This window comes from Podarcis erhardii (assembly GCF_964252035.2).
Source record: "Podarcis erhardii genome assembly, chromosome: 11".
Taxonomy (NCBI): domain Eukaryota; kingdom Metazoa; phylum Chordata; class Lepidosauria; order Squamata; family Lacertidae; genus Podarcis; species Podarcis erhardii.
Window position 1 is genome coordinate 55,872,269 of NC_138501.1, and position 27,961 is coordinate 55,900,229.

General features: G+C 56.0%; 1 protein-coding gene and 1 pseudogene across 2 annotated transcripts; one reads left to right on the forward strand and one right to left on the reverse strand.

Moving 5' to 3' along the window:
• On the forward strand, positions 1-27,673 carry TESK1 (testis associated actin remodelling kinase 1). The gene is made up of 10 exons (XM_081881491.1): positions 1-258; positions 14,765-14,886; positions 15,417-15,465; positions 15,646-15,792; positions 15,890-15,972; positions 16,090-16,180; positions 17,671-17,754; positions 24,527-24,616; positions 25,461-25,608; positions 26,655-27,673. Exons 1-10 carry the CDS (start codon positions 16-18, stop codon positions 27,596-27,598), a joined length of 2,001 nt encoding a protein of 666 aa, XP_081737617.1. The 5' UTR covers positions 1-15; the 3' UTR covers positions 27,599-27,673.
• LOC309352290 (protein S100-A6 pseudogene) lies at positions 11,938-12,341 on the reverse strand (annotated as a pseudogene). The gene has a single exon. The product of its transcript is annotated as a protein S100-A6 pseudogene (transcript).
• Positions 27,674-27,961: the final 288 nt, after the last annotated feature.

A 27,961-nucleotide genomic window follows, 5' to 3' on the forward strand; every position in this document is an offset into this window, starting at 1 on the left:
CGGGCCGCCCCGGCGATGGAGCGCGAGAAGGCGTCGGCGTCGGGGGCGCGCCGCCCGGCGCTCTCTCTGCGGCTGGACGAGGCGGGCGAGGGCGGCGAGGGGGCGGGGGCGGGCGGGGGCGGGGGGGGCTGGGCGGGCGGGGGGCGGCTGCGGCCCTCCTCGTACCGGGCCCTGCGCAGCGCCGTCTCCACGCTGGCGCGCATCGACGACTTCTACTGCGAGAAGATCGGCGCCGGCTTCTTCTCCGAGGTCTTCAAGGTGAGCGGCGGCGGCGGCGGCGGCGGGCCGCGCGGGAGGCTGGCGGGGGCCGGGGGAAATCTGACAGCCCCGTGCTGGGCGGGCGGGCGGGCGGGGGCGGGGTGTCCTCCTGATGGGGGGGCAGCTCCTTCAGAGCCAGCTCTGTCAAGCCCTTGGGGTCCCCAGGCTGGGGGGGGGGCGCTGTGCCACTTGTGTGTCGTCCCCCCCCCCGCCCTGCTCGGGCACTTGGCACGCATGCTCGTGGTCTGGGCCAGGCCCTGTCATGACAGCTGGGAGGCGTGTTGTTGTCATGGGGCCTGGCATGGCGCCCTGGCACGGGTGCTTTGTTCTTTGGGGTGGGGAGAGGGTGTCCCTTCTGGGCGCCCCCACCCCGTGCCTGTTCTCCTCTGTCAGTGTGCGAGTGGGAGGGTCCAGCTCTCTGTTGACAGCCTGGACAGCCTGGGTGAGGTGGGAGGGGACGGTGCCAGGGGGTAGGGCTGGCATTTTTCCGCCACTCCGGAGGGCGCAGCTGGGGCACACTTGGAGAAGCAGCACCCCCTCTATGAGAGTGACCATGTAGGGGCTGCCCTCTAGCCCCAGATGTGGAGGCTGGGGTGCCCTGGGGCAGAGAGGTGGCAGCAGCCATTCTCCTGGGGCAACATGCATGAGGCCCGGGTGAGCTGGGCAAGGATTTTGAGGGGGCCAAAAGGTTGAGTACCCCACGAGAGACAGGAAGGCAGGCTTGGAACAGGTGGCGTGTTGGTGCCCGATGGCTGGCAGGAGGAGGGCTGCCCCTCCGTGGGTCCTTTGGCTTGCAGAGAACTTCTCAGTCCTGAGGGTGGGCGAGGCTCCCGGGGTTCAGCTTCACACTTGTGGGCCCCTGGCACGAAGTAGCTGGCGCAGTGCCACTGCTCGGGGGGTCAAAATACCTTCCGTCCGCATCTCCCCTTCCTCGGGAACTCACTCTGCCACGCGGCTCAGAGCATCTGCCTGGCGTGCAGAAGGGACAACTTCCGTCCCCAGGAGAAAAACATGGCGAGCTGATGCTGCCAGCCAGTGCTTGCAATACTCAGCCTTGTGGACTGTTGCTCTGACTCTGTGCCTGAGCCCTTCTCTCTCAGCTGCAGCGCTGGCCTACCTTGCAGGCTTCTTGGAACATCTCCTGTTATTCTCTGAGGGGGGAGCTGAAGGGGGCAGCGAGTGGGCCTGGGGGAGCCAGGGGGTCTGTCCTGCCCCGTCGGAGAAGGAGAGTGGGGCAGGGTGGGGAGGGGCCCGCTCCTTCGGCTGAGGATTCCCCCTCCTTGTTTTCGCAATGTGCCAGGGTCAGGCTCCGTCCAGTGCTCCCTCTTCCAGAATAGCCAGAGTCTCTGCTGTGCCTGCTCTTCTCTGCACCCCTTTGGTGTGGGCCCCCAAGTGACTGGATAAACTCTGCCTGGTAGATCCATTCCTCTGGTCCTGGGGCTCCTCCATAGTCACCCACGAGGTTTTGAGCACAAAGAGGGTCCGGGCTGACAGCTGCTGCAGCCTGGGTAGCATCAAAACCCTCTCCCCACACTTTCACCCCCTTGGCAGCTGCCTGCTTGGGGCTTGGTGCTCCTGCGCTAAAGGCAAGGCAAGCTGGGTGGGGGCTGAGGGACACATCCTGACTCGGGAGTGGTGGCCCCCTGTGTTCTGGACTGGCCACGTCCATCGCAAAAGGCCTCAATGCAGGCTGAGACCTGACCCTGAGCGCCGTCCGGCCTCCTGCCAGTCAGCCCGCCCTCTGCCCATGTGCAGACTTCCAGGAGGGATTCAGGACAGGGAAAAGAAAGCCCTTCTTCACACAGGGCATCGCTGAACTTTGGAACTCCCTCCCACTGGAGGCCACCAACTTGGGTGGCTTTAAAAGAATCTTCTGAATCCCAGTTTCTCGAAACCTGATGAGGGGCGAGGCTTCTGTCCTCAGATCCTGCCTGCTGGTTTTGGCCACGGTGAGAACAGGGGGCTGGCCTGGGTGAGTCCCCTTTGGCCTGACCCAAGGCCTTAGGGGAGCCCTCCTTGCCTGCCTGCCAATGCCACTCGCTTGCCCTGTGGCTGCCAGCCCTGGTGCCCAGGAGGCCCCTCCCTTTGCAGGGCCCCCCGGAGAGGCTAAGGAGGGCGCTTGGCCAAGAGCCACCCTCCCTCCCCCCCTTCCCAGGCCTCTCCTGGCCGGGCTCTTGGCACTCAGCCCTGAAGGTGTCCCAGTTCTTGTTCTCCGGAGGGAGCAGTGCATGCTGGGATCCTGCCATGCCCGCTGCCGGCTGCCAGTTCTTGGCAGGACTTTGGGAAGGAGCAGAGGGAACGGCAGAGCGGCAAAGTCCCCTCCGGTGCCCGGGCAGGGGAGGAAGTGGGAGGGCTCTCAGTTAGTCCTGGCAGCTGGGCTGCGGGGAAGGGCCAAGGGGCAAGGTGCAGGCGCCAGGAGATTGCACTCTGCACGTTTGTGTGTGTATGTGTGTGTGTGTGTGTGTCATGCAGGATCCCAGGCAGGGCCAGTTGGGCTGGCCAGGGCTTTGCCTCGGCTCCTGAGTCATCCGGCCTGGCCTTCCCAGCTTCTCCTCTGCCAGGCAGATGCCACCCGCTTTGGGGCCAAGGACAGAGTGGGCCACATGTGCTGCGCATTCCTCGGAACAGCCTTGGGCAGGTGGTTCCCCCTGTCGGTTCTTGCCAGGGCCAGCCAAAGGCCTTTTGACCCTTGAGCTCATCTCTGCCAGGAGGGCAAGCTAGGGTGCCACTCTGTGCAAATCCTGGCGCCCTGAACTCCTGGGTGTGTTTGGGCTGCCCCGGAGATTCCTGCAGCTGGTCTCCCTCAGGGGATTTTGACCCAGGGTGGGCTGATCCCCCCATGGGGCTGGCGGCTTTGTGGGGTCCTGCCCTTTGCAGGGAACTGGCCCTCAGGCAGGGGAGGAGGGCAAGGGGGGCAGCCCAGGAGGGTCTCCAGTCACCAGGACAGATGCAGCAACAGCTGCTGCTGATCCTTTGGCCTTTTCCAGCCCCCAATCCCCCAGATTTGCCCCACTGTCTCCACAAAGGCAGCTGTGGCTGAGCAAAGGCCTTGTCTGCTTCTCCTCCTCCTCAAAAAAGGACTTATCCTCTGCAATTCCAGGAGCAGCTAAAAGCGTCACATGCAAATTAAAGCGGCAGATACAGGATTGTGTGTTGTGTATTTTGGGGGGCAGCTGAAACGAGGAAAAGTTCTTCAGGGCTGCATGGGCCCCATAGAAAGCCCCCTAACCAGAGACGCTGAGCCCCCAGGCCTGTAAACTGAGAGCAGCCGCTCAGTGGTGCAGAGCAGGATTCGCAAGCCTGGTGCCCTCCAAGTGTCTGGGACTGCAGCCCCCCACCTGATGGGAATTGTAGTCCAAAACAGCGGCAGGGCGCCCGGTTGGCAGAGGCACTGGGTGCAGGGCACACATTCCTCTCTTGGGCCTCTCTGGGCCAAGTCCATTTGCTCTTGGGCTGCATAATCCTGGCACTGAGGAGGGCATTGTGGGGCAGACCCCTAAGAGGAGGCTGGACTAGATGACCGCTCAGGTCCCCCTCATCCTGGGTCCCAGGAGAGGCCGGCCTGCCCCTGCCTGCATTGCGCTTGCCAGCCCAAGGGGGCTCTTGGGTCTGATTGGGTCCCCGGCCCCTGTGTCTCCTGGCACTGATCCTGAGCGCCTCCGCCTGGGCTCCTGCCGGCCAGCCAGCGCTTGTTTCCAGGAGCCGCCCTTCCTTCCGTCCCTCGCTGGGTCTCTCCTTGGCCGCTTGCCCTTCCCCCACGGAGTGGGGGTGCTGGACCCCCCATGCCTGGGCTGCTCTGTGTCTCTGGGCCAGTCCCAGCTTGCTAAAGTATTTTGTAAATATTGGAAGAGATGCTCAGGAGCCCTGGCTTGTGTTTGGGGTCTGGCGGCTGCCTTGGGAGTCAGGAAGGAGCTTTTCCGCCGCTGGAATTGGCTGAGCTCCAATCCTGGGCCTTTCCCGGCCCCTCGCGGCTTGACTTGCTCGCTCGAGTCACCTGGAGGTCTCTGCCTCTGCTTGCTCTGGGTGGCTTGCTAAAGGTCCCCTGGTTGCAGTGATGTGGGGGGGCAGACCCTGCCTTGGGAGCGGGGGGGGGGGGCTTGTGGTCTCTCTCGCCCACCCCCAACTACATACAGTGGGGAGCCCACATTTCTGCCTGGAGGCTTTCTGCGCAAGCTGTGCGCAGGGTTTGCATTTGTGGATTTGCGTCTGTGTGTGTTGCACATGTTGACAGCGGCATTTGCTGAAGGGACGCTGTGGGGCTTGGAGGCGCTGCCCTGCAGCCCTGCCTACCTCGCAAGGCTGGCGTTACCCCACAAGGAACAGCAAGGGCTCAGCCTTCCTCCTCTGGATTTGGAAAACTGGAGCAGAGGCAAAACCATCCAAGAAAGACAGAAAAATCAAATTGTGATTCCTGTATTGTGGCGGGTTGGACTAGATGACCCTTGGGGTCCCTTCCAACAAGCTCATGATTCTGAGTAGTCAAAGGAGGCTCCCGACAGAGAAAGGCATTCACAAACACACATGCACTGCACAGCCTCTGACCCCCTAGACCCCCCTGGCCCCCTCGGTGTCTGGGCCAGAGTTTTGGGGCCCCTGGGGCCCCAAATTTTCCTCGGTTGCTGCCTCCAACTGGGAGGGGTGCCCCAAGTTGCCCTGGCGTGGTCTGGAGTTTGGTCTGGAGGAGGGCAAGGCCTGGCACAGCCTCTGCCGCCTTGAAGGCTGCCCACCCACCTGCCAGCCTCGAGGAGTGGGCTCAGAAGCCACTGGGGTGGGTGGGGAGGCCCAGCTGGGCCCCAGCTGCTGCCAGGAGGGAGGTGGGCGGCCGCAGCAGCAGCAGAGTGGCGGAGCTTGGCTCTGGGAATGTGCCTGGATTGCAGGCCCCGTGCCAGGAGTGGGTGGCATCACTGCAGGAATCTCTGCCTGCTGGAGAACATTAACAGCCCCCCCCCAGCCATGCACAGAGGAGGAGCAGGCCAGCTCGTGACTCTTGCCTGCCAGCCAGCCAGGGTGTCCCCAGACCAGGTGCCATTTCGGATCCCCCCCCCCTTTGGAGTGTCTTGGCAGGGGCCCTGCCCTCTTCTGTGCCAGGGGCCGCTTTGAGGAGTGAGCACTGCCCTCTGAGCCTTGTGTGCGAGGTGCCCCTGCCTCTGCCCTCTTGGGGGGGCACCCTCCCCCACTCTCCCCTCCCCCAGGCAGACTCTCCCGGCCTGGCCTGCCGCCTCTCATCTCCTTCCTGGCTTGTGCCGAGGGATTATTAGGGTCATTAGGTGCCGCACCCAGCCCAGGGCTCATTAGAGGGGAATTAGAAGCCGACTAATCTGGGTTTGCCCCTGCTTTGCCCTGGCGGGCAGCCGAAGCCACTCAGAGGGTGCCCACCCACACAGAGGCACCCGGGGGGGGGGACTTTGAGCACAGCAAGAGGCATGGATTTTGGAGTGGGGTGTGTGTGTGTGTAGAAACAACCCTTTGTGATCTCTGGCCCACTCTGCAGGGAGGTTCTGTGTGTGTGTGCGCGCGCACCTTTTTGCAGTTTGTGGGGCCTGCCTTGGGCTTTTCAGCTGTGATTCCTGCATTGCGGGGGGTTGGTCTGGATGACCCTGAGGGTCCCCTTCCAGCGCTACCATTCTAGGATCTCTGCTGACAGCAGGACCAGACGGAAGAAAGCGAGGGGGGGGGGAGAGAGACATGGGTGGCTTTTGCAGCTCCTGCCAGTTGTTCCCCTGATCTGGGGGTCACTTTTTCTGGGGATTCCTCCTGCCACCCCCAGCTCCTTCCGTGCTGCCCCTTTGCCTCTGGGGCTGGCTCGCCCCACTAGCAAGGTGCCAAAGCCTGCAGGGGCACAGAAGGCCTTGCTGGGGGTGGGAATGGGGTGGGGTGGGGTGGGGTGGGAAGCCCTTCCTGAGCCAGGAGGAGTTCTGAGCAAGCAGCAGGAGAGGAGAGGCTGTGGGGTTGGGGGGTGGCCGTGGGTCTTGGCCGAGGGCCAGCCAGACTGGGGAGGGGCCCCAGGCTCCCAGCCAGGGCAGGGGCTTCCACACTGCTCTTCCTGAGCCCAGCCCTCCTCTGTTAGCTGCTGCAGCCTGGGCCCGGCCCCTGGGGGGTGCAGGAGCAGTGGTGGGTGGTGGGGAGGGCTGGAGCATGTGGGGAAGCACAGCCTCCGAAGGGGTGGGGGTGGCAGCGTGTGAACGTCTTTGTAAGAGAAGCATAGCGCTGGGAGGGACCACGAGGCAGGAATCTTGTAAATGTGGCCGCCTGCGCCCTTTGGAACTCCCTGTCTCTTGACTTCAGGGAGGCGATTTCGCTGCACCCTCTTTTTCGGCGCCTGCTAGAAACAGGTTTTGTTTTGACAAGCCTACCCAGAGATTGAGAAGGTTGCTGCCAGTTTTAATCCATTTTTATTCCGTTGTTATTTTAGCTTTATGAAAGTCTTAAATTATAGCTGTCGGTTGTTATTGATAATTTTATTGCTTAATCTTTTTTTGGTAAACGGAGGCTTTCTTGAACAAACAAGCAGTGTATAGATTTCATGAAATAAAGGCGGAATGACTAGACGCAGGAGGCTGCCTTGCCCTGCCCACCCCCTGCCCAGCAGCCCCTCCTCTGGCAGCCAGAGGCCAAAGAGCCGGGCATCTTTTCCTTCTGGTGGTGGTGAGGGTTGCACCCGGGGCCCTTCTGCGGGCAAAGCAGAGACTCTCTTGCTGGCCTAGGGCCCGTGAGCTGCCCTCCGAGGCACAGTCTGGCCGCTGGCCCCCTTAGCCCAGGCACCTCCTGCTCTGGCTGGCAGGAGTGGCTTTGCAGGGCCCCCCGGGGAACGAGAGACACCCTTTGCCAGCTGGAGATGCTGCCAGGGCCCAAGTGGTGTGCCAGCCGAGGGAGGCTCTGCCCTGTCCTTGCCACCCTCCGCGTCTGTCAGCGACTGGATCAGGCCAGCTGCTCATCAGGTCCTGCCACGTCCTGGTTTCAGAAGCAGGCTGGGCTGTGCCGGTATTTGTCTGCTCTTGCCAACGCCAGTCTGGCCGTAATCAGGTCAATGCAGGCTGGAGCTTGGGCCAGCGGTGGCAAAGGGTGGCAGAAAGGTTTTTAAGCAGAGCTCGGAGGGCCGCCTGTGGGCGATTCTTGAGCTGTGGTTCCTGCATTTCAGGGGTGGGTTGCATGCCCCCTGGGGTCCCTTCCAGCTCTCTTGTTCTAGGCCTCTTTAATGGGGGCTTTTCCCTCACTGTCGTTGTGGCCAGAGCTTCCCAGGACAAGACCCGCTTCCCATAATCTTATGCAGGCTGCTAGCAAAACTTTTCTCTGTCATGGCAAGTTGATGATCTCTTGGTTTTAATTTTCCTCTGCGGTTTGTATTGCATATAAATACCGTTGCTATAAGCCTCTTTGATTTTTATTTATGATGTAGCAGTATATACTTTTTTTACACAAATAAATGAATCAGCCCGTCTCTCCAGAGGCTGCTGCCCACAATGCCTATGTTGCACCTCCCCGGCTGGAGGAAGTCAAACTCTGCCAATTATGCCATTCCCTGGGAATCACATGGCTGGAGAGAGCTGCTTCCGCTCAGATCCTGCTTGTGGGATCCCTTTGGAGGGATCTGGTTGGCCCCTGTGAGAACAGGGTGCTGGACCAGATGGGCCTCTTCTGGCCTGATCCAGACTCAGGCCTCTTCTGATCTCCTTATTTTGCCACCAGGGCTGGAGAAACACCAGGGACAGGTTTGAAGCATCTTTCAGACTGTTGCCTCTTATTGACAGCATTTTTTTTTAGTGTCTTGCCATCTTTTCCTGGTTTGTCCTCAAACAACAACCCAGTAAGGCCAGGCCCCTTCTATTGTAGGAGCAGAAGAAAACAGTAACTTTATTGCCATAACTCTCGCTTTGTTTTGTATTTGTGTACTTAAACCTAGATTGGTTTCTTTCCCCTTTTTTTTGTAATGTTGAATTTATTCTTTGTTTGCTAAATTGTTGGTTTTTGAGTTTACTAACATGCTCTATTTTTGTGTTTTGATGTTTTGAATGTCTGCTGTCAGCTGCTTTGAGCAGAGCTCATTTTGGAAAAGCGGCGTAGAAGTAAAATCAACCAACCAACCAACAGAGGCTCTCTCGGCTGAGAGCTGGCCTGCCAGGACAGTTTTCACTTATATCCCCCCAACCCAACTCCGCAGTTGGCAGAGAAAACTACACCCTTTTATCTTCTCACATTAAAAACCAAGGATAAGCCCCAAATACCTGCACCTCCCCACCTCAGAAGGAGGATGGGGAATCCCCAACATAGAAGCATATTACATTGCCAACCAAATACGCCATATAATCCCATATATACTAGAAGATGAGACAAAACAATGGGTGCACCTAGAGAGGGACACAATTGAAAATACCTGCACCACAGCATACCCACTCCTCCCAAACAAACGGTTTTCACTTAATCCTTCCTGGATGCGAACCCATCTCTTTCCCGCATGCTTCTGTGCACTATGTTCTGGATATTCAAAGTATTTGCACCAATGTTCAGAATTAGCCAGGCACATGTTGCACCCGGCTCTTGCTTGCGACCAAGAGAAGATGCCCATTTGCCTGGATGGTGCCTGACGTCTCCCCCATCTGGAGGCGCAGGCCAGGGGATCCTTGGATCTGCTCTCATACACTAGCAACACATCCTGTCGAATTCTATCAGTTATACATTATCTGCAGAATCAGAACAAATGTATTGAAAATTACAACTTTCACGTCATCTGGCCCCCAAATGGCCACCGGGCACTCCGTTTTGGCAGCTGTAACCCTGGTTTGAGGAGCCATTTGGCACCTAGTTTCTATATCTGAGTTTCTATTTTTGTATAATAATTTTTATTAGTTTTACATATAATCACATTGCGTAACATCGTATCTTCTTATTAAATCTTTTTGGCTCAACTGAGCTTAATGGCTTTCCTCCTGCCTAATAGTTTACAAACTTAAATTTTGCATCTTTGCATTTCACTTCCTTTCTTATTCTTATTCTTATTACCTAAGTTATTACATTGCTCATCCTGAATAGGTAGAAATTTTATCTTACAAATCTTCAGATAACCCTGCTAGTGATGTTAATTGCTTACAGTTGTCCTTCAAACATAATATAAATTTATTCCAGTCTTTTTGGAATGCTTGATCTCGCTGGTTCCAGATTCTGCCCATCAGTTCTATATCTGAGTTCCTAACTCTGGTTTGCGCTGAAATTCTCCCAGAAATGTAAGCACTAACATGTAATAAGCACATCAGTAGGTTTAAAATTCTCCTCTTCCAACTATTTTGAAATCTCCCCCCAGCTGCAAGGGAAAGGGCATTGTGGCCCAATCCTTTTGCAATCCTCGCAGGCCCCAGCCCGGAAGTGCTGACGCTCAGCTCCAGCTGGGCAGGACTTCCTTAAGTGAGCGTTGGGCAGCCACCACAACCTCATTAGGAGGCTTGTCTGGCTCTGAGGCTGGAACTTATCTGGGCCAGATCTGCCTCCCTGGTGCCTCCCTGGCATTACAGGAGGTGCCTTCAAAGAGACCTTGCTGGGACAGAGGTGGCCACAAACTTCTCCGCTGCCCGTGATGCCGCCTTGTTTAGACGTAAACAGAGGCCCCAATTGTTCCCTCTTGCATCACGTCCCTCCGTTCTGGCCTTTCCCTCAGATGCTTTTGTGTTCCTTGGTGCTCAGCTGGGTCCCTGGGTGGCGCTGGCTCCGGACGACCTTGAAATGGGACTGAGGAGGGGAAAGGGTCAGGGATGCAGGGAGTTCAGGAGGCGGCAGGTCTGTCTCTCTGTATATGAACGATAATCTTGGTCATTTGATTGCCCTTTTTACCCATTGTTGTCTTTTTAATTGTATATACGGTATATGTTGCTATGGCCGTTGGCTAATGCGAATAAAGTTTATCTATCTCTCTGTCTGGCAAACAGGCCTTTCCTCCTGCGTCCGAATGCTGGAGGATTCAGGACAGAGAAAAGACAGTCCTTTTGCACATAGCGCAGAGTTGAACTGCGGAACTCCCTCCCACAGGAGACGGGGATGGCTGCTGACTTGGGCGGCTTTAAAGAGGATTAGACCAATTGATAGGGGAGAGGGCTACTGATAGCTCTGTCTCCATGGCTGAATATCCGTTGCTGGAAACCACAGGACTTGCTCTTGGGTTCGAATCCTGCTTCCGGGTTTCCCTTTGGGGCATCTGCTTTGCCACTGCAGGATTAGAGAGCAGGGCGAGGAGGGCTCCCTCCGGCTTGATCCTGCCGCCGGGCTCTTCTTCTGATGTTCTGCTACGGCTAGAGTTTGGGTCAGCTCACATTCTTGACTTCCTTAGGCAAAGTTCTCCCGCTGCTGTTCTGAGCCTGCTCTGCCGCATTTATTGATTCTTTTTTCTGCATTTATATTCCACCTTGAGCTCCTTGGAGAAAAGTGGGGCCATAGAATTGTAGGAAGGGAGACGCACAAGGTCATCCGGGAACAACCACCTGCGTTTCAGAAAACGAACCCAAGCCAACCTGCTGGATCATCCCTGCCTGGGCTTTTATGGCTGGCGGGGGCTTGACCTCTGGTCCTGCTGGCTAGCTTCTGGCCTGGCTTTGGCACAGCAAGGGGCTGTGCGGGTTGGGCTAGATGACCCCTGAGTGTACCTTCCAGCTCTACAATTCTATGATTGGAAGGATGAGCCAGATCAAAGTGTCTGCGATCCACGAGCATTAACTCTGTTATCTGGAGCCTGATCAGTCAGGCTGGATTCTGGAATATGCTTGGTTTATCAGCCCTGCACTTTGGAGCAAATCCTGGAATGTGATTTACGGTTTTTCTATTCATTTCTGTAAGCCCGGAGGACGGGCCCTTCCTCCGAAGGGAGCTGGCAGAGGGGAGGTTCTGGAGAAGTCTCTGCTGCATAAATGTCAGGCTCCAAAATTGGACATCCTGCCTGAATAAACAGGCTGGGAAGGAGGCCTTAACTCTTGCAAGGCGCTTGCATTTGAGCTTAGGGGGAAAGCGCCAGACATGAGTTTGGGGTGGAGTTTCCTTCCATGCTGCTGGCAAAATGTTAGAACCAACCCTGAGGACTAGAAGGCTGCTGCGTGGCTTTTCCTTTGGCCAGACCCAACGGCTGGAGCATCTGTGGGGCTGGCAGCCTTCTTAGTCCTCCGTCTTGCAGGGAGTCCCTGCCCTGAGGTGCTTCCTCTCTGCTTGCGGGGGGCAGTGGCGGACTCTGATGTAAGGCGACACCTGTGACAGGTGATCTCTGGGCCACCATTTGGTGCGAGAGAGCTCAATAATTGAAGGTCTTGGCGGAAGGGATGCATTAGTGAGGCTGGGCTATCGCCTTTCACCCACCGGGCCTTGGCAGCAGTTGGTGAGAGACACACTCCTTGCCTGGCACCTGAGAGCGTCTGCCCTGCTGAGCTCTGGTCCCTTGCAGGACAATGGTGGGAAGAGGTGGCATGGCCAAGGAGAGTCTTGGGAGTCTGTCTGTCCTGGGCACAGAAAATCATCGTGGAAGCACAGAATGGCTGAGTTGGAAGGGACCCCAGGGGTCATCTAGACCTACCCCTCGCAATGCAGGAATAAATGCAGGTGGCAAACTCTCCTTCCTTGGAGGTTCTTAAACAGAGGTGGGAGGGGCCCCTGTCAGGAGTTTATTATTATTATTATTTATTATTACAAAACTTAAATTTTATTGGAGGTGAAACCGCCTGCAGAGGTATAATCCCGAACCACGATACTTTGCCCCACTGGGGTGTACATTTATGAACTCAAAGCTTCGCTGTAAATCATTGCCGTGGCACCCAGGAAAGTGACGTATTCCTGGAAGTTCACCACTTGGTCCCCATTGCGGTCCAGATCTTTCATTAATGCCTGTATCTCTGCGTCCTGCAGTTTCGGTCCAGCGGTGAGCTCCTTCTGTACCAGCTCCTTCAATTCCTTCTTGCTTAGGGTGTTCTTATCGCCATCTTTGCCGGCATATCTGTGGAAGGTGACAACCGGCAGGCCAATAGCTTGGTCAAGAGGTGCTGCCATGGTGAGAGATCGGAAGCAAGATGGTCCAGTGCTGAGTGGCAGGAAGCGATGGGGAAAGGGGTAGCCCTGTCTGGAGTTTTTGAGCTGTGATTCCTGCATTGCTGGGGGTTGGACTAGAGGACCCTTGAAGGTCCCTCTGTGAAAGGCTGATGGCAGCCCTATGCCCAGCCCCACCCCACAGCATCCCCTGACCTGAGCTGGGGGGGGGGGATTTATGCCCTTGCCAATCATGCTGGGGTCGAACCTTGGCCCACCTTGAGTTTCTCTCACCAGGCAGCCCTGCGCTGGGTCAGACTCAGCCCCAGAACACTTCCAGGGTGATGTGAAGGCGTCACGAAGCAGAGGGTCCCTGAGCATGTGAAGAGTGCACCTGGGATTTGGGGGCACAGTGGGTGGAGGATGTGCTCTTCCGCTCGGTACAGGACAGCTCAGTCAGTAAAGCATCTCCGGTTCGGGGGTTCAAGCCCCACATGGGGCAAAAGATTCCTGCATTTTGGGTTTGGACTAGATGACTCGGATGGTCCCTTCCAACTCTGCAGTTCTGTGATTCAGCTGGATGGTGCTCTTCCTTAGAGACATTCTGCAAGGGGACTCCTTCCTTCCTTCCTTCCCTCTGGGGTCCTGCAGCCACCAGCCCTGGGTCTCCCCTGCCCCCCAATCTGTTCTGCCCAGACCCCCTTGCCCCCTTCCTCCTCGTCTTCCCTGGGGCTGCAGGGGGGGGGGCAGCAGCAAGAGGCGGCGCAGGAGGAGCAGGCAGCCTCGCCCGCTGGGCCTTGGAGCATCGACTAAAAAGGGCAAGAGCAACAGCTGACGGCAGCTGCCAGGAATCTGGGAGGCAGCCCCTCGGAGGAGGACTCCCTGCAGGGGGGAGAAGCAGCTGCTGGGCCCGGCTGGGGGGGGGCAGCTGTCTCAGAGGCCTGCAGGTGTGGGCTGGCGCAGACGCCTCTCTCTCCTCCCCATGCCAGGAAGCCCGGGGGGGGGGTCTTCCATGGGAGCAGCTTCTGGCTGGGCTGTCATGGAAAACCTCCCGTTTGCATAGCCCTTCTCCCCCCACCAGCTGCTTCCATGGCATATGGAGAGCTGCAGAACGTGGGGGGGGGGGGACAGTGGCAAAACTACCTGCTCTGGCACTGGGAGCGACGTACATTTGGGGACATAGCTGTTGCGCGTCCCGGTGGGTGCGTCGGGGGGTGCGCAGCACACCGCAACATGTCCTGGGGCATGCACGGCGAGTGCCAAGCATCCTGGAAATGGGCAGTGAGCACTGAGCGTCCCCGGGGGTGGGGGCAGGGGCAGCAGCGACGTCAACCCCCCAGATGGCACCCAGGGCGGACCGCCCCCCCCGCCCCCCCTTCGTCCACCAGTGGGGGGAGGGAAACTAGGCCACCATCATGTCCTCAAAGTGGTGTGATAGGAATTTTGAGGTCTTAGATATGTGTTAAATGTTCATAAGTGTACCAGCCAAGCATGTACATAGATTGTATGTATGATGTATGGAGTTGTGGTCTTGAGCTCCAGGGCAGGGAATTTAAAATGTCCATATAAGGGCTTGCGCGCCATTGTTCTGGGTCCTCCGCCTTCTCCTGCGTGTGAGGGGAGCCCCCTGTTGTAACAGATCAATAAAATCTGGCTTACTAGCTGCTTTGCTTCTCAATATTCTCTGGTTGGCCTCTGTTATTTTCTCCTACCAATAGGGAACCTTCATAAAGACTCTATATGGGCTCTTGGGTACCCCATAAGGGGAAAAGGGCAGATTTTGTTTACAACAGTGGCCAATGACCCCCCTCTTTTGAGAAGCCCACAAGCCTATACGTATTTTATCAAAGTAATTGTTGAACTGAAATGTTGCTGTATGTAGGTTTTATTTTATTTGTTTTTTTATCTTGCATTTTAGAAATGTCCATCCAGTTGTTTTTTCCTTTAAATTTTTTTGGGGCCCCCCAAGAGAGTGGGGCCTTAAGCTAGAGATTGTTTAGCTTATACTCAGGGGCGAACGAAGGCGTCGTGGCACCGGGGCGGCAAACCGCTATGCATGGCGCATGTGCAGCTTTGCTACGTACGGCGCATGCACCGAATGTATTAATGCCACACATGCACCGTACATAGCAGTTTGCCAGCAGCGCCGCTCGAGCACCATACGAACACATGTGCACATGTGCAGAGTTGTTATGCACGTATGTACAGCACATGTGCGGCGTTGTTACGTACGGCGCATGCATGTGACGCCACACATGCACTGTACATAGTGGTTTGCTGCCGGTGCTGGGCTCCTCTGCTCACGGCTGCAGCCGCAAACAGAGGATCCTGCACATGCAGCTGTGGTGGCGCAATGGCTGCTCATGCTGCGTCGAGCCCCTGCAGGGTGCCTTCTTGTCACCCCCCAGACATGGCACCCAGGGCACCCCCCCTGCAACGCCACTGCTTATGCTTAAATCCGTCACTGAATGCAAAAGCTACTCGCCCCCCCCCTCAAGGAACGGCTCCGCTCTCCCTGCAGGTGAGGCATCGCCAGTCGGGGCAGATTATGGTGCTGAAGATGAACAAGCTGATGAGTAACCGCGGCAACATGCTGCGCGAGGTGCAGCTCATGAACCGCCTCTCCCACCCCAACATCCTCCGGTGAGGCTGCCTCGGTGGGGGCGGGGGGGTTGGATTTGAGTGGGGGGCTCTGGCCAAAGGGGGTGCCCAGCCTGACCTGAGGGGGTTCCGGGTACCGCCCCCCAACCTCCGCCTGCCCTAGGTCTTTTGCAGGGAGCTCAAGGAACATCTCCTGGAAGACTCTGGCTTCAGTTCAAAAGAGCCAGCGCTTCGTTCCAGCAGAGGAGATGGAAAGCTCTGGAGAGTTGGGGCTTCTCTTGTGAAGTACATTGAGGAGGGTGGATCTCAGTGTTAGAAAGTGGGGGGTTGAGTGGACTGGGCTCCTCCTATCCCCCCCCAAAAAGTCTGGAGCTCTGTGTCCTCCTTCCTCGTTGCCAGAGGCGCTGTTCCCATTTTACAGACCGGGGACCTGAGGCTGAGGGTCACTTGCTCTTCTGCCCTGGGCAAGGGGTCGGAGGGGCGTGGATGCCTCCTGTCCCCAGGGCACAGTGCGTGAGGGGAGGGTCCCCCGACGTCCTGACGGGTCCTTCTGTCTCCCCCTCTCGTTCCAGGTTCATGGGCGTCTGCGTCCACCAAGGCCAGCTTCACGCGCTGACGGAGGTGAGGCTCACCTGCCTGCCCGCCTGGGCCCAGGGAAGGTGGATGGGGAGCCGCTGCCATCCCTCAAGGGGAGGCTGGGGGCCGGAGAGAGAGGCCGGGTGGGTCTGCCTAGAACTGTAGAGTTGGCAGGGACCCCCAGAGCCCATCTAACCCACCCCCTGTTGTTCCTCCTCCCCGCAGTACATCAACGGTGGCAACCTGGAGCAGCTGCTGGACAGCCCCACCCCATTGCCCTGGCCCATCCGCATCAAGCTGGCCCTGGACATCGCCCGCGGCCTCCGCTACCTGCACAGCAAGGGCATCTTCCACCGCGACCTCACCTCCAAGGTAGGCATGGGGTGCCCCCCCCGGCCACCTCCCCTCCCCGCCCTCCCCTCTCCTGTCTCAGACGCCTGTGACGCCTCTTCTTCCTCCCTCTGCTCAGAACTGCCTTGTGAGAAGTGAGGACAACGGCTACACGGCCGTCGTGGGAGACTTTGGCCTGGCGGAGAAGATCCCCACCTACAGGTGAGGCGGGTGGCCCTTCCTGGCCAGGGGGAGCCGTGCGGGGGCCGGAGGGGTGTCCTGCTGGGCTTCGGCTGACCTCTTTCTCCCGGTCCTCCCCCCTTTCTGCTTCCTCCCCAGTGACGGGGGCGAGAAGGAGCCTCTGGCCGTCGTCGGCTCTCCGTACTGGATGGCCCCGGAGGTCCTGCGTGGGGAGCTGTACAACGAGAAGGTAGGACCGTAAGCGGGGGGGGGGGGCAGAGGGGGCCCATTCAGCTCCACAGCCTCTCCTCACAGGGACCTCAAGCAGCACGACGGCCACAGGGCTGCCCTCCCAGGCATAGTCAGAATCGCCGAATTGGAGAGTTGCAAGGGACCATCGGGGTCATCCAGTCCAACCCCCTGCAATGCAGGAATCTTTTGCCCAATACGGGATTCAAACCCACAACTCTTGAGATTAAGAGTCTCAGACTCTACCATCTTCAGAGGATATGCAGCCCTTGTGGCTAGTTGGACTGGGCAAGATATCCAAAACCAGTTTGAAGCTCATATCATGATATCAGTTTCATAATTTTTGACCTAGCAAGATATTGTGAATCAGTGTGTGATTTTGCTCTGCAAAAACCACAATGCCGGAGAAACCATGAAGCCAGCTGATGCCTCTGCTTGGCTCCATCCTTATTCCAGACATTGTGGTATATCAGTGCATCATGAATAGGTAAACGGCGTTTCCTTGCGCTCTGGTTTCCGTCACGGTGTCCCGTTGTGTCAGAAGCGGTTTAGTCCTGCTGGCCACATGAGCCAGAAAGCTGTCTGTGGACAAACGCCACAGGCTCCCCGAAAAGCGAGATGAGCGCTGCAACCCCAGAGTCGCCTTTGACTGGACTTCACCGTCCAGGGATCCCTTACCTTTTACCTTTTATATTGTGATGTCTAGCTGATGATATATAATATGAGATTGACAACCAGATATCACCCAGCCCTAGTGGCTGATGGTCAAGAATAGGCTCACTCTCCCTGAATAATAATAATAATAATAATAACAACAGGTTGGGTTTCCCCAGCCACTCTTTTAACGCCATCCAAGTTAGAGGCAGTCAGGACGTCTTTTGAGAGGGAGATCCCTTCTTCGTGTGCTGCATGGAGGAATGTCAGGACGTTAGAAGAGCCTGCAGGATCAGGCCAAGGGTGGCCCCTCGAGTCCAGCCTCCTGCTCTCTCTCAGAGTGCCCCACTAGATGCCTCAAGCCAGGCCTGAGGGCAGCAGCAGCAGCAGCACTGTCTCCCCCTGGGCTTTCCAGCCTCTGGTCTTCAGAAGCATCTCTGCCTCTGACCGTGGACACAGAGGAGAACTGTCCTGGCTAGTAGCCATCGAGAGCCTTCCTCCTCCTCCTCCTCCTCCTCCTCCTCCTCCTCCTCCTCCTCCATGAGTTTCTCTGATCCTCTTTCCCAGCCAGAGAATTAAGGGGGGAAGTGGGGTGCACAGGGTAGCCTGGTGTTGGGCGGGGAAGCTGACCAGGAGGGTGAGTGGGTGTGGGGATGTGGGCCTAGATCACAAATACCAGGAGGTATGGGGGGCTCTTCTTCTGTCCCCGGTTTCCCTTTGGATCTAAGGGAGGGGCTGGAGCCTCTTTTTGTGTGTGTGTGGGGGGGGTGTCTCCCCCTCCCCTGAATGCGCAGGGGCCCTTCCTGCCTCACTGCCTCCCTTCTCCCATCCCGCCAGGCTGATGTCTTTGCCTACGGTATCATCCTCTGCGAGACCATCGCCCGCCTGCCGGCCGACCCAGACTACCTGCCCCGCACTGAGGTAAGACCCTCCCTCCCTGGGGGGCTGCTTCCTCCCCTTGCTCTGCTGAGCTCCTTTCAGCAAACAGCTGTGTTTCTTCTGGGCATCTGAGGGGGTCTTCTGGAGGCCCTCCGAGACCCTCCTGGCCTCATGGGCACAAGACAGGCTGGTGTTGTTGTTGTTGTTGTTGTTGTCGTTTAGTCGTGTCCGACTCCTCCTGACCCCCTGGACGAGATCACGCCAGGCCCTCCTGTCTTCCACTGCCTCCCTCATGCTGGCAGCTTCGAGAACACTGTCCCACCATCTCGCCCTCTGCCGCCCCCTTCTTCTTGTGCCCTCCATCTTTCCCTACATCAGGGTCTTTCCAGGGAGTCTTATCTTCTCATGAGGTGGAGCCTCAGCTTCAGGATCTGTCCTTCCAGTGAGCACTCAGGGCTGATTTCCTTCCGAATGGAGAGGTTTGATCTTCTTGCAGTCCATGGGACTCTCAAGAGTCTCCTCCAGCACCATAACTCAAAAGCATCCATTCTTCGGCGATCAGCCTTCTTGATGGTCCAGCTCTCACGTCCATTCATCACTACTGGGAAAACCATAGCTTTTACTATACGGACCTTTGTTGGCAAGGTGATGTCTCTGCTTTTTAAGATGCTGTCTGGTACTTAGACTGAAAAGTCACCCTGTGCTGGGAACTTGAGAGGATAGTTTTTCATACCAGCAGAGTGAAGTTCATGCTTAAATATTTGGGTGGCTGTTCTGAATTAGCATGACTCCAGAGCAACCCAGGAGGGCGAGATGCAGACTTGGGGGAGCCTTCAGGGGAAAGGGGCAAAGGGGACTGATCTGCAATTATAAAGTTGGGAGGGGGCCACAGCTGGGAATGCCTGTACCAGGACCGTCCAGAATGACATAGAATATTGAAGAGGGGCTTTCAGGTCTTCATGGAGGTGGGAGTTCCTCAGATGGGAGAGAGGAAGACGGTCTGGGAGGGGAATGGCTTGATTTGGTCCCAAACTGGGGGTGGCAGACTTTGTGGGATTCCTCTCCTTTCCACAACCAGGTGCTGGAGATATTGGGTTACACCAAGGGTTCTGGGCCAAGGAGGCAAGGCTGACCTCCCACCCCAGATACCCAGATCCGTCCAGGGCTCTTTGCTCAGCGGAGAGTAGAAAGAGAGTGAAAAACGGTCATCTTTAGATTAGGGCATGAGACGGGCACTTTGGCCTTTATCTTTAGCTGCTCAGAATGTGTCTTAATCCACAAATAAAACCTCAGAGCTCTCTGTGGATTTTCTCCCCCACCCTGACATCTGTTTACGACTGTGCCCAGCGCCGTGTGTGTTGCCTGCCATGTTCCTCTCTCTAGCTGAGCTGCTCAGTCATGAGGAGGGATGATGGTTTGGGGCAGACAGGGGGCATTTTTCACCCTCACTACCCCACAGCTTCACTGAGGGTCTCTCAGCTCTTTTCTGCTGTCCTTAATATGTTCTGTTGAGATGCAGTTTGCTGTTCCTGGCCAGATCTGCCTGCTCTTTCAGAAATGCTCCATTGCATTTTTGCTGCCTTGGTTGCTCTGTTTAGGAAGGCTGGATTTGCACAGACATCACAGGCAAATAAATAAACCACAGAATCACAGAAGCATAGACGGGATCCCCAAGGGTCATCTAGTTTAATGTCTGATCTTTTATTATGTTTTTAATGTTTTGTTGGGAGCCGTCCAGAGTGGCTGGGGAAGCCCAGTCAGATGGGGGGGTAGATATATTTATTATTATTATGGTGCAACCCCCTGCAATGCTCGTATCACAGCCAAGTAATCCCAGAGAGATGGCCACCTGACCTCTGTTTTAAAACCTATCATAAGGAAAATTCTGGGTTGAGAGACTCCTCAACAGCCCAGCTCCCTGGGGTCCAAGTCCCCCGTGGGTCCATGCGGTCAGTAAAAGAAGGAAATTCCAGCCAAGCAATTTGGAGCAAAACAGCAGCCAGTAGACTTAGCTCCTTCATTGTTGCGCAACAGGTTCAAACAGCAGCGATAGAACCCTGAACATGGGGCGACATTGACTTTTAAAACTTTCCCACCATATCTCAGAATACAGTCCGTACAGCATCATTGATACATCATTGCTACATCACTAAAACCTCAGAAAGGGGAGGGTTACACAAGATTAGCATAGACAGCTATGTCAGGGCAAGACCCAAGTATGAGATTAGCATAAGGCAAATACTTCTTAGTTACCCACCACCCAAAGTACAATAGAAAGTCCTTTGCAAGTCCAGTGATGAGATTTGGTTTCCCTTGGCCAACAATCAGCTCAGCAGTTGCCACCCCTGAGTGGGGTTTGAGGTGGAGGGGAAAACAGCTTTGGAATGGAGGAAACTGGCAAAGGGATTGATTTTTATATGATTTTTAAAGCTAGGCATCTTCCCTGAGCTGTCAAGTTGAAAGGATACATTCAGGCATAATATTTGTAACATCTAACAACTTTAAATATGTGCCCCCCCCCGTAATTTCCATAACAGCTCAAACGAAGAGCTCACTGCCTTGCAAAGGAGCTGCAATTCCACTGTCAAACACCTCTAACTGTCAGAAAGTTCTTCCTAATGAATTAAATTCAGCCCCCCTAACTCCCCAGAGATGGGACGCAGGTGGCGCTGTGGGTTAAACTACAGAGCTTAGGACTTTCCAATCAGAAGGTCAGCGGTTCGAATCCCCGCAACGGGGTGAGCTCCCATTGCTCGGTCCCTGCTCCTGCCCACCTAGCAGTTCAAAAGCACGTCAAAGTGCAAGTAGATAAATAGGTACTGCTCTGGCGGGAAGGTCAACGGTGTTTCCGTGCGCTGCTCTGGTTCTCGAGAAGCGGCTTAGTCCTGCTGGCCACATGACCCGGAAGCTGTACACCGGCTCCCTTGGCCAGTAAAGCGAGATGAGGGCCGCAACCCCAGTCAGCCATGACTGAACCTAATGGTCAGGGGTCCCTTTACCTTCTAACCCCCCCCCCAGAAGAAGTTGCTCCGCAGGTATTCCCATCCCAGCCTCTGTAGCTCAACTGCATCCCTTCCTGGCTCCCTCCCAGGAGACTTGGGGAGGCCCTTAATTATGCCTATTACCTGTGCAGGTGAGGAAGGAGGCGATAATTGGCCCTCCTCCTCCGCCCCCTGAGGAATGCTGGTCTCCCAGCTCACCTGGGCTGCTTTGGATAACCTGTTCATGCAATAGCTTTCTCTCCGGGAAAGGTGGAGCTCAGGTGCCCGGGCAGGGACTTTCCCAACACCTGCTGCCTTCCAGATGCTTCTGACTACAACTCCCATCAGCCTCAGCGCTGTCATGTGACCATGCTGGCTGGGGCCGGTGGGAGGCGGAGTCCAAGGCCTCTTGTGGTTGGGGGGCACCAGAGGTCATCTCTCCTGGCTTCCCTGTGGGATTCATAGCACAGGAATTTTGCAGGAAAGGACTTCAAAGCATCTTTGGGGAGGTTTGGTCCTCAGATGGTGAAGGGAGAGCAAAGGCAGGACTTCATTTTGGAGACAGATGACGCCCAATATCAGTTTCCAGGGCCTGTATAATTTGGATATTTTTGGAACAACTGAGGGCCAAACTAGACATTATGTTCAATGTCATAGTTTGGCATCATGGGGCATATTTATTTTTAAAAACGACTTTGAACAGTATATTGTAGGAGATGTGTCAGAAATGAGGACAGCTTCCCCCTGCAGTTGTCAAACTCTCAGCACGCTCCTATGAAATCCCTGCCCCCCCCCCCCGCTCTTTGAACCCAGAGGGGCGTTTCCACTGTTCCCTCCCTTCCAGATATAGCAGCTGCAGTGGGGGGGGGGGGCTTTTTGCGCATCTCCAGCGATTCCCCTGGAGGAGAACTGTGCCACTCGCTGCATTGTCTCTTTCCAACAGAGAGGTGGGTTGCGGGGGGGGGCACTCAGTTGCTGACTGCAGTTGAGCAGTTCACTTTAAGGAAGAAGGAGAAAAGGTCTGGGTGGGGGGATTCTGCCCCCCCCCAAGTCCCTCCCTCCTGCATTTCACGGGAAGAAAACCTGCTCCTAGGAGAGCAGCCTGTGCTTTGTCTCAGGGGCTTCCCTGGAGCCCAGTGCCCCCCCCCCTTTGCCCTTGGTGCTTCTCCGCTCTCCGCCTGCCTCAGAATTGGGCCCCGGTCCCCTCTCTCCTGGGCTGTGTTCTAATAATAGGTTGCCCCGGAAGGCGGCCTCTGGGTTGGGCGTTTCCAGAATGACTTCTCCGGGACCCAGCACCTCTCCTGGTGCCAAGATGCAGAGGAGCGTCTGCCTGGCCATGCCGGGCAAGAGAAAGGGGATTGGGGGGCGGAGGAAGCCATTGTTGTGGTAGCCCCCCCCTCCCCACCTCTAATTCCACAGCAGCCTTGACTTCAAGGTGAAGAAGGCAGGAGGGCTGGAGAGAGACCCCCTGGGTTTTCTGCAAGACTTTTCCTCCTTTTTGCTTCCTGAAATTTGTTCTGATTGTGCAGATAAAATATCTTGGAGAGAATTTGGCAGGATGTGTTGCTACTGGGAGAAAACGGTCCAGATTCAAGGTTTCCCGGTTGTGCGCCTTGTTGTAAATGAAAATCTGCCCTTTCCCCCTTATGGGGTACCCAAGAGCCCATATAGAGTCCTTACGTAGGTTCCCTATTGCTAGGAGAAAAAAACAGAGGCCAACCGGAGAATATTGAGAAGCAAAGCAGCTCGTAAGCCTGATCTTTATTGATCTGTTGCAACAGGGTGCTCCCCTCACACGCAGGAGAGGAGGAGGAACCCAGAAAAATGGTGTGCAAGCCCTTATATAGACTTTTGAAATTGCCCCCCTGTAGGTAGCCCCACGAAGAGCGCATTGCAATAGTCCAAGCAAGAGATAACTAGAGCATGCACCACTCTGGCAAGGCAGTCCGCGGGCAGGGAGGGTCTCATCCTGCATACAAGATGGAGCTGGGAGACAGCTGCCCTGGACACAGAATTGGCCTCCATGGACAGCTGTGAGTCCAAAATGACTCCCAGGCTGCACACCTGGTCCTTCAGGGGCACAGTTGCCCCATTCAGGACCAGGGAGTCCCCCCCACCTGCCCACCTTCTGTCCCCCCAAAACAGGTCTTCTGTCTTGTCATCTAATTTTAGAGTGTCTGCCCCCCACTCCTGATGATTGTTTGAATGTTGCCTGTGGACGGCATTGTGCAGATAATACCGCGTCCCCAGAACTGCCCCATCATCCCAGAAAGATGCCTGCTCTGTGAGATAAAGGCTGCCATCCTTCTGGAGAATGCCAGATGTGGGGGGGGGAGCCTCTGCCAGGCTGAGTGCTTCCTCTTTTGGAGGGGGGCATGGAGAGAGCGGCTGGTCCACCCTTTGGCCCTGTGGAGAAGGCCCTGCTTGCCACCTCGCGGCCGCCGGGGGCGCTCTCTCTCTCTCTCTCTCTCTCTCTCTCTCTCTCTCTCTCTCTCTCGGCGAGGGAGGGGCCTGCAATAGCTGCTCTCGGCAGAATGAGCACAGAGCCGGCTGGATGCAGCTGCTGAGCCCTGCACACATTTGGAATCTTGTGATCCTCCCATCATTTTTGGCTGGGTCTGCACTAACCACTTAGCTTAGCTTCTCCAAATGCATTTCATGTTTGGGTCAAGCAGACCGGTGAAGGGTGACAGAGGCTCATGAATTGATTTTAGAATGTATTTCAATTAATTGATTGTGATTTTATGTAAATTCTGTTATTTTACTGTTGTTATCCGCTCTGAGCCCGGCTTTGGCTGGGGAGGGCGGGATATAAATAAAATTTTATTATTATTATTATCGGTCTCCAGCAGGCTCTCGGGCAGTGGTGGCAAAACTTTTAGAGATCGAGTGCCCAAACTGCAACCCAAAACCCACTTATTTTTCGCAAAGTGCCAACACAGCAATTTACCGTATTTTTCTGTGTTGTTGAGCTATTTTGGGGTAAGGAAGGTCATAAGAACTTAAGGAGAGATGGCTGGATCAGGCCAAGGGACCCACCTAGTCCAAATGCCTGTGGGAAACCAGCAAGCAGGATTTGAACACAAGAGGCCTCTTCTCCCCTCCTGTGGTTTCCAGCGACTGGTGCACAAAAGCACTGACTGGTGCTACAAACACAGAGGCAGAGCCCAGCCCTCCTGGCTAGTAGCCATTGCTAGCTCTCTCCTTCTCCATAAATTTGTCTAGTCCTCTTTTCAAAGCCATCCAGGTTCCAGTGGCAGTGAGTTCCAGAGTTTAAGTATGTGCTGGCTAAAGAAAGACTTTCTTTTCTCTGTCCTGAATCTCCCGACGTTCAGCTTCCTTGACTGTCCACAAGTTCTAGGGTGGAAGGAGAAACTCTTCATTTTCTCCATGTCATGGCTATTTTTTTTTTTTAAAAAAAAACTTCTATCATGTCACCTGTTGATCTTTTCTCTAAATTAAAAAAATCCAAAATGCTGCAACCTTCCCTTTAGGGGAGTCTCTCCACCCCCTGGAAAATTCTGGTGACCCTTTTCCGTTCCTTTTGCAACCCAGAAATACCCTTTTTTGGACAAGGCATTCAGAACCAGACACAGCCTTCCTGATGTGGCTGCAGATTTGTATAACAGCATTATGACATTGACAGTCTTCTTCTCAATTCTTTTCCTAGCATGGGCCATTTTCTGCAATTTAATCTTCCTTGGTTTTAAATATTGAATCCATTCACCACAAAAAGAACTGCAGTTTAATCTTGACTGGTTTTAAATATTGGGAACTGGCCTTTCTCACGGCTGTTGCAAGCTGGACAACTCCCTCTCCCTTCTTCCCTGCAGGACTTTGGGCTGGATGTGGCCGCTTTCTGCAACCTGGTGGGAGCCGACTGCCCTGCAACATTCCTCCAGCTGGCCTTCCACTGCTGCAGCGTAAGACCCCCCCAACACCCCCCAGAGCTGAATGAGCCTTCAGGCTGCCAGACCCACCTGCCAGAAGGGAGCCTCTTTGCCCCTCCTGGCCCCATATGCCCATGAGAGAATCAGCCCTGGCTGGGTGTGGTGGTTTTGCAGGGGCTGGAGGGGGGCAAATCCTGAGGAATACAGAGTCCCAGCCCCAGCCATGACCACGAATGCATATCACTGGCCTTGAGAGCAGCTTTTGGGTTCAATTTAAAGGAAGCTTTCCTGGCTACTTCCCTCCCTTGAGAGCCCTCTGCTTCACAAATTTGTCTGATCTTCTTTTCAAGTCATACGGCTTGGTGGCTATTCTAGCCTCCTGTGGCAGGGAGTTCCACCCTTTAGCTACATGTCGCCCAAAGAACTACCGTATTTGTTCTTGTATAAGACAATGCTTTTTGCTAAAAAAGGGGGGGGGGCAAAAATTGGGTGTCGTCTTATATACGGATAGTGAATGCAGGGGGGGGGGCGTGCGATTAATGGCAGCAGCAAGCAGGAGATTGGCAGCAGCAATTTGGTGGCTGTAGCCAGGCGGGCAGGCAATTGGCGGCTCCAGTGAGGTGTGTGATTGGCAGTGGCAGGCAGGCAGGCGGGTGAGTGATTGGCGGAAGTGACCTCCCCCACGTCCCCCAAAAGCGGCACAACTTAATTTCGGGTTAAAAGAAATGAGGGTCGTCTTATACACGGAAAAATACAGTACTTCCCTTTAGGAGGGACTGAGGTTGGTGAGAACTGCGTGCCATGCCCAGAAATCTGTCCTGCTCCAGTCTCCCCACCGCTGCTGAGCCAGGTGCCTTCTCTCCCCCGCCCCCTCTAGATGGAGCCCACCTCGAGGCCCTCCTTCCTGGAGATCACACAGCGCCTGGAGGGCATCTTGAAGCAGCAGCTGGCAGCCAGAGACGCCCGAGACGCCCTGCAGAGCGACAGGGCCAGCACCCCGGGGAGCCCGGCACTCTCCCTCCGTGGTAACCCTTCCCAGTCTGGCTTTCGATTCCTGCGTCACAGCGGGTTGGACTAGATGACCCCCAGGTCCCTTCTAGCTCTGCAATCCTTCTTTTTTTTAAGATAATCTTTATTAGTTTTTTAGTTACATATTGTACATACAGTGGTACCTTGGGTTACATACGCTTCAGGTTACAGACTCTGCTAACCCAGAAATAGTGCTTCAGGTTAAGAACTTTGCTTCAGGATTAGAACAGAAATCGTGCTCTGGAGGTGCGGCAGTAGCAGGAGGCCCCATTAGCTAAAGTGGTGCTTCAGGTTAAGAACAATTTCAGGTTAAGAACGGACTTCTGGAACGAATTAAGTACATAACCAAAGGTACCACTGCACACATATTACATTTCATTTTGCATTTGAAGTTGCTCCTAAGAGCTGACTTCCCTCCTTCCTTCTTCTGGCTTTTTAAATAACATCTCTAACTTTTCGCGTTGTCTTCAGCTCTGCAGTTCTATGGTTTTGAGTGCACAGCCTGTTTGGGACAGAGGCACTGGACTCTAAACAACAGCTAAAAAAATATTCTTTTGAACCAGCTTTCTGCCAACTGCCTTGTCTTGAAAGGGGGGAAAGTGGCGTATAATTATTATTATTATTTTCAAATTAGTATTCTATTTATTTATTACATTCATACATCACCTTTTATTCCAAGGAGTTCAAAGGGGCTTGCATGTTCCTCCTCCGCAACAAGCTTGAGAAGTAAGTTGGGCTAAGCGCCAGGGCCTGCCTGCCAAGGTCAGCTTCCTAGCTGAGTGGGGATTCGAACCCTGAGCTCTCCCAGCTCCTAGTCCAGCACTCTAACCACTGGGCAACACTGTAGTGTCGTGGCAATGCCACGCCTGCTCCAAAGGACTCCTGCGCTCCCGAGTGATGTGGGTCCAAGCGACAGCCCTCACTTGGTCATAGAATCAGAGAACGGCAGAGCTGGAGGGGAACCTAAAGGTCATCTGATCGTTGTGCTTTGAGGTCTGCCTCTGGGCGACCCCCTGACCACCCTTTTCTCCCTCTGTTCCAGACAAAGCCTCCCAGGACCCCCTGCTGCCCGCCATGCCGCCCAGCCTGCTGGACCAGCCTCCCGTGCCCCCGGACCAGCGCCTCTCGCGCAGCCAGTCGGACATGGTGCCGCCCAGGGCGCCCCAGGACACCCCGCAGCGAGTCAACCCCTTCTCCCAGCGCCACGACCTCCAGGGCGGCCGCATCAAGCTCTTTGACACGCCCAGCAAGTCTCTGATCTCGCTGACCTTCGACCTGCCGCCCCCCTCGCCCTTCCCGCCGGGCACACCCGTCACCCCGGAGCCGGCTGTGGAGGCCCACTGTGACTTCTCCGAGTCGGCCGCCCTCACCCGCAGGTGCCGCTCACTGCCTGCCTCCCCGGAGATGCCCCGCCGGGGGGGTCCTCGCCCCCCCCAGCCCCTCCTGTCCCTGGACTGCAGCAGCCTAGAGCGCCCCCTCCTCTCCCCTCCGCCTGGCGAGCTCATGGACACCAGTCCCGACAGCCCCTCCAGCGCCCTCCCTGCGGAGCCAGCCACCCCCCTGACACCCTCCGTGGCCAACGGCAGCTTCATCCGCACAGCCGTCTCTGGGATGCAGCCCTGGCCCGCCAACGGGCTGCTCTTGAACAACAACAGCAAGCCCCCCAGCTGGGGAGGGGGCTTCTCGGAACTGAGCGTGCCCCCGCCCGGCTCGGGGCCCCCGCTGGAGCACGCGGGGTCGGCCCTGGCCCTGAGCGGAGGGGGCAGCGTGGGGGTGCTGGAGCAGGAGGAGGTTCTGAGCTGCCCTGCCTGCTGCCTGGGGCCCTTTGGCTTCAGCTTTGCCTCCGTCTGCCACCGGCCCCCCGCCAGCGCCCCCGCCTACCAGAACCTCAACTGCGAAGCCAAGAGCCTGCTGTGCCAGGAGAGGCACCACAAGGGCCCGGTTCTGGCAGAGCCCAGCCTCAAGCTGCCCGAAGCACAGTCCTAAGGCGGGACACACAGAGGCCCCTCCTGAGCCCGGCGGGGCGAAAGGGGGGCTGTGGACCCACGACGGACCCTTTGGGCAGCGCGTCGAAGGTGCCAGCACTTGGCCCACTCTCAGGGCCTGGCGAAGCAGAGGAGCCTGTGGGGCCATGTTTTTTGGGGGGCGGGAGGTTAAGATTCCACCCTGTGGCCTTTTGTAGCAAAGGGGCTTCCCGGTGCCTGGAAACCCCCCTCCCCAGCCCTGGCAGGAGCTGTGGGAAGGAAGGGGGTCCCTTCCAATGAGCTAGGCGGAAGTGCAATAAGGTGGCTGCCCCAGGGACCCCCGTGAGGTTGGACTGGGGAGGGGGCCACACACCAGCATCCAAGA